The sequence below is a fragment of the Elaeis guineensis genome, chromosome 13 (assembly GCF_000442705.2).
Source record: "Elaeis guineensis isolate ETL-2024a chromosome 13, EG11, whole genome shotgun sequence".
Lineage (NCBI taxonomy): Eukaryota > Viridiplantae > Streptophyta > Magnoliopsida > Arecales > Arecaceae > Elaeis > Elaeis guineensis.
The window spans coordinates 62,835,804-62,842,364 of NC_026005.2; the positions used below are offsets into that span (position 1 = coordinate 62,835,804).

Genomic DNA, 6,561 nt, shown 5'->3' on the forward strand with positions numbered 1-6,561 from the left:
CAACATTATTCATACTAATCCCAATCTTAGAAAAAATAAACTTGGTAAACTTTGACCAGCCAAGTTTGAATTATTTTTCCAACATGCTTACACCTGCACGCGGATGATAGCTTCATGCGGAGACCCTGATTCCACTTTCAACCCTTGCACGGATGAAGAATTTGCAGTTGGATCGCTTATGCTCATTTCATACTCCCCGTGGAAGAGCTGAGCCTCGAAGAAGCCATCAGCATCAGTCTTTCCAACCACACTACCAGACTTCCACTCTGCTATCAGCTTGTCTACCACATCTCCAGTCGGAAGGTTCTTGAAATTGTTGTCTGTGAGGCACATTATCTGGCAACCCTCTTGATGCCATCCTCCCCACAACACGATCCCGTTCACTGCTGGATGTGAGTAAGCCTCCCTCAAGATTTCCTCCAGGTAGTTTGCCTGTTACCACCCGAGTTTCAGTTCTTAATTTCATCATCAAGAAGATTGAGAAGAAGAGGTGGAGAGGACTCGTACCTGATTTGGATCCTTGGTAACATCAACTTCGGTGAGCCAAATGGGCACTTTGGCCCCGGCAAGAGTATCCAGAGCAGATCTCATGTATGGAATGTTTGGTTGACCGAAGTGGCCCTGCAGTCCTATTGCCATATTATCATTATTCCCTTGGTACGCCTTGACCTCTTGCAGCTTCTGAAGGTACTTGTCTGGCGTCGACGCCGGGTCTCCAGGCTGCTCCAGTGTATTGTAGTCATTCAGGAACATGAGTGTCGTGGAGTCCAGAGAGTGAGCCTTCTGGTAGAAGATGTTAGAGGCATCCTTCCCGAGCCTGTCCTCAAAGAAGGAGAAATGAAGGTTCTCATTGACAACATCCCATGCAATGACTTGGCCTCTGTATCTGGACATGACCGAATTGATTCGCCTATTACTTGCGTTCCAGAGCTGGTCGGAGTTGAGAGCCCGCACCCAGTCCATCTGGTATTTGGGGTCGTCCCAGAAAACATTGTGCCCTCTGATGGCGATGTTGTGCTGCTTCGCAAAGGCGACCATGGCATCCGGAACGGAGTAGTCCTCCTGGCCTGGGGAGCGCTCGGTGGAGTACCACTTCATCTCGTTCTCGAAGACGGTCACGGTGAAGCGGGGGGCGAACCAGTTCTGGTATTGGGTGTTTTGGACGATACTAGCGGGAATGGCGCAACCGAATGGGAATCCTGGCCTTTTCTGCGCGAGCGAGACTGTTGCACCAGCGAGAGTGTTGCCTTGGGCATCCACAGCCCGGAACCTCACCGTCTTCTTGCGAGCCTGCATGGATTGCTTTTGCTACCTTGAGTTCGAAGTATTTTAAGAAGGATTAAACCTAGAGCATGCTTGGTTGGTGGATGGTTACTATATATGCTGGGTTCTGGATGATGGTTTGGATGTTATATACCTTCTCGATGCTCTTGGTCTGATGAGCTCTCCATTCTTCTTTGGAGAATGGTTGCAATGACACACTGTCCACCCATATCTCCACACTCGTGTTTTCACTCTGCAGCAGTGAACAATTTGCACTTTGAGAATGTTTCATAGATCAAATATTTTTTTTCCTCCCTATTTACGCAGACGTTGCATGGGCTTTATTGTGTGCGTGTGTGTGTAATTCTAACTAATTTCCTTCAAGATTGTGCAACTTGTGTTAATTTGTTGCAGTCTTTCTTTGATTATATTGACCTTTAACCTTGCATTCTCATGATTCGAGAAGGAATCATACCAACAGATAATCTTTAACCAACTAAAAGCTTACCTCGAAATAAAGTTCGGCAGGTCCGGAGGCATTCACAGTAAGGCCTCCCTTGAGCATGGCCCAACATCCAGACTTGGCATGGACTGCACCGGCATGGACGAAGTCATCACGAGTCTTGAAAACCACTCTAACTGCTGCATTTCCTTCATTAACTTGCACCCAAGCTGGAAAAACAGGAAGAATGCTTGTTACAGCCTAAACACTGTCCACAGTGAATTGTGCTTAATTAGCCTGAGTGATAAAAAGATCTTTCAATTGCAAGACAGTACCAGAGAAAGTGTAGAGCTTCTCTTTCTGCAGGTAGACTTTCTTAGAGATGCTTTGATATGGTTGGTTTCTTTTGTAAGCAACCAAGAATTGGTTGCCTGACTCTGATGTCCTCTTTTCTATCTTCGCATAGCCGAATGGAGACCATCCTTTTGGCCTGTTATTAAATTCTGGATTTCCTATGAGCCCACCTCCATACTGAGCTCTTGGAGGCTCAGCTAAGCACTGCAAAGCAAACAAAAAATTATTTTAACCCAAATGATACCATACCCTCATGATTATGAGTTGGATCAAAACTTTGAGCCATACCCGACACATTTATAATTTCAGGTAATTTGACCCGTACCGAATTCTAACCCAAAAAAACATTTGATCACCAAATAGGATAGGGACAGGCTGGGTTTTTCAGTCGTGTCAATTTTTGCCACCCTACTCTCTTAATGGTCAAATTTTAAGCAACTGGATATGGGAACTTTAAACATAAAAGGTAGTCTATTAGCCTAAATCAAACTTCATGTAAGCTAGTGTTGTTCCCTGAATGTAGTGCTTTGTAAACCAAACCAAACCAACAATCAAATATCAAATCAGAAAAGACTTTTCGTTTTTCTTTTGTTTTTTTATATATGCATATAAGTTTACTTGATGGTGCTGAAAATTAGATGGTGTCCACGAGTTGGCGATCCAGTTGTACACTCCCTCCCAAAAGGGTTGAACTGTACATTTATATCTGGCTTTTGCCAATTTTTCTCGAAGATAATCGAATCTTGGTTTGATAATTAATACTTTGGGGATTGAAGTGTACATTTATATCTGATTTTGGACAATTTTTCTCAGAGATGAATCGAATCATGGCTAGATCATCATCATTGACAGGTGTTCCACGTGTTATGTTAATGTCTAGTATTTCATTATAAAAATGTCAAAATTTTACCATCTTAATGAAAATTTTCAAAGTCTATAAGATTGTATAATTAACATAAAAGATCTTGGTAATGGACAGAAATATATTTGAGTGCGTCTTAAACGCCAATATTTAGGAAATGTCTTAAAAGTAAATTTTAGATATAGGTAAGACAATCCTGTATCAAGTCTTCCTAACTTTGATGTTGGTAAATTTTTCCTCATCATCATTAGGAAATGTCTTAAAAAGGTTAATTTTATACATAGCTTAGCCCATCTTGTATCAAGTCTTGCCACCCTTGGCGTTGGCAGATTTTGGATAGATAGATATTTGAGTCAGTCTTAAATACCAATATTTAGGAAATGTCTTAAAAGTTAATTTTAAATATAGGCAAGATGATCTCGTATCAAGTCTTCCCATCTTTGGCATTGGTAAATTTTTCATCATCATCATGTGAGGAAATGTCTTAAAAGTTAATTTTACATATAGGTAAGACAATTTTGTATCAAGTCTTCCCATCTTTGGCATTGGTAAATTTTTCATCATCATCATTAAGAAATGTCTTAAAAGTTAATTTTAAATATAGCTATGACAATCTATCAATTCTCGCCATCTTTAGCGTTGGCAAATTTTGGACAGATAGATATTTGAGTTAGTCTTAAATGCCAATATATTAAAAGTTAATTTTAAGTGTGGTAACACAATCTTGTTTCAAGTCTTCTCAACTTTGGCATTGGTAAATATTTCATCATCATCATCAGGAAATGTCTTAAAAGTCAATTTTAAATATAGCTAAGACAATCTTGTATCAAGTCTTCCCTTTGGCGTTGGTAAATTTTGACACAAAGGTATTTGATTTGGCATCTTTGGCCTTGGTAAATTTTGGACAGAAAGATATTTGAGTCAGTCTTAAACGCCAATATTCAGGAAATGTCTTAAAAGTTAATTTTAAATATAGGTAAGACAATCTTGTATCAAGTCTTCTCATCTTTGGCATTGGTAAAATTTTTCATCATCATCTTCAGGAAATGTCTGAAAAGTTAATTTTAAATATAGCTAAGGCAATCTTGCATCAAGTCTTCCCTTCTTTGGCGGTTGGTAAATTTTGACAGAGATATTTGTGTCACTCATAAACGCCAATATTTAGGAAGTCTCTTAAAAGTTAATTTCAAATAAAGTTAGACAAAATCTTGTATCAAGTCTTCCCATCTTTGGCGTTGATAAATTTTAAATCTTTCCCATTTAATATTAATAATCAAGTAGAAAGACTAACGAAACTACTAATTATTTGAATGACAAGAATGTTTTTTTCCATTTATAAAACAATTAGATTAGGTGCTAATTGTTTTCCTAGAAGGACAAACATATCAAAAACCCTTGCCAATATGAGCATAGCCGTCGTTAGAATTAGGATCTCTCTTTGCTTGACCAAAAAAGAATGCATCTAGGTCCTAACTATGTCAAAAAAAAAAAAAGTATTGATAATTGAGAACCCAAAAATATTTGAGCATGTACAATTGGTAATTTAGTTAAAGATAACAAATTATTTTCTACCAAAAAAAAAAGATAACAAATTATTCTAAAAAATTATGAAAATAAAAAAAAAATTATAGACTCACCTCCGTGCTTGCCGAATAATCATAAGACAGTGAATTTGCTGAAAACCCTGAAGCCACAAAAACCAAGGGGACGCGTCAAGTAACTGAGATAAATCCAAAAAATAATAATAACCTGAGACATTTAGTATCAACTTTTTTTTTTTCTTTGAAGAAAGTTCGCAAATCAATTTTTCAAAGAATACAGTCTTTGACATCGTGTAAATTATGATTTTGATCATATATTTAAGTTGATCTTTTGATGTTGTTGTTAGTAAAATGATGCACTATTCCATCACTACAATTCATCAAGAGCATGAGATGAGGTGCAAAAATCTTAAACGAAATAGACCCACTACTTTTTCAATTTGTATGGGTGCATTTAGGGAGTATTTGGTTGGAGAAAATAGGAGTCTGAAATCGGAATCAAAATGGATAACTTCCATTCCAACCATTTGATTGGAAAGAATCTTATTTCTATTTCGATTTCAGAACGGAATGAGAATGATCCAATCTACCTAAAACTCAATCCCTACTTTTTCTTAAGGATTCAAATTTTCATTCCCACTTTGATTTCGATCACGAACCAAATACTTCGAAAGATTTGACCATTTCGAATCCAATTCCGATTGTGCCACTCAAATCATTATTTTTTAATCTCAAAAATAAGTCATCCAGATAGATTTATTTGAGAATCAGAATTACCAGAATCAAAATCGGAATCAGAATGGATTGAATAGGAATCGAAGTGATCAAATCTCTTGAATATTTGGTTCATGACTGGAATTTGAATCAAAATCATAATCAGAATAGAAATTTGAATACATAGGAGAGAGTGGGGATTGAATTTTAGATAGATTGAATCATCCATATTTCATTTCAAAATCGAAATCGAAATAAAATTCTCCCTCACTAAATGACTGAAATAGAAGTCATTTTGATTTTTCATTCCGAACTCCATTCTCCTCGTCAAGCACTCTAGTGAACTAGCAAAAGCGCGCGCTATATGTACACATGCACACCCCTCAAAGAATTTAAATACATATTAGCAGAAACTACTAAACCAACTAGACTGATCAGGTAATACCAGCCACCCACTAAATGGTACTAAAAATTGAGCTCGAAAAAAAAAAAAAAAAAAAAAAAAAAAAAAAAAAAAAAAAGGTAAAAGAACTTCAGTCAAAGGCTAAGACATACGTTGAAAGCTGGCCGTACAAAACAATACGAAGACCAATTTCCCCACTATATCCTTCATCCTTCATGCGCTAGAAGCAATTCACCAGCGATCAACGTGGAGAAAAATGAGGAAGATAACCAAAAGAAAAAAAAAAAACTTGACGAAGAACAAGACAACGAGAGAATACAACAGAAAGGAATGCAAACTTGAGGCCTTCGTGCCCTGGTTCATATTTAAAGGAAAATTTTGTTCCATAATACGGTGAACGGAGATGTATCCAATTTTCTGGGAACATATTTTGTCACTATATTTTGGAAATACATTGATCGCCAAAATTTGCTGATATATATAGTGATCACCATATATATCCACATAACATATGGATCAAGGATAGTATGGCAAGTAATGATATGTGTATATATAGTATTTATGAATTTTTAAGAAAAATAAATAACCATATTAATATGCTATTGATTTGATTTATCTTCGACTTAATTATATCTTTAACTCTATAATCATAAAATTTATTTGTCCGGTAAGATTTGATATGCCTCGAATCAACCTCAAACAATATGAGTGTGCTGACAAATGGAAGTTAGTGACATGGCCTTCATTAAGAAGAATATGGAAAAATAGACTTTGAAGTTTTTTTAAAAGAGATTCTTTGTGCACGTGAGACGGTGTAGAAAATCCGACATGAAGTGCATCACTTTACATGATTGATCCATATAGCCATCGCTTTCCAACGCGTATTTAATGCCTGCAGTTCTATTTTTTCGTTTAAAAATTTTATATGATGAAAATATCTTTACCTTCTGAAAAAAATTATGACATCCTATGGCATATTATT

At 36.7% G+C, this 6,561-nt stretch overlaps 1 protein-coding gene across 1 annotated transcript; it reads right to left on the reverse strand.

Moving 5' to 3' along the window:
* Window positions 1-87: 87 nt before the first annotated feature.
* Window positions 88-5,796, reverse strand: LOC105060719 (endo-1,4-beta-xylanase 5-like). The gene is given in 7 exon segments (XM_073247235.1): window positions 88-432; window positions 508-1,290; window positions 1,418-1,516; window positions 1,772-1,935; window positions 2,041-2,263; window positions 4,559-4,641; window positions 5,760-5,796. Coding segments are annotated over 7 exon segments (1,734 nt in total).
* Between the last annotated feature and the right edge of the window lie 765 nt (window positions 5,797-6,561).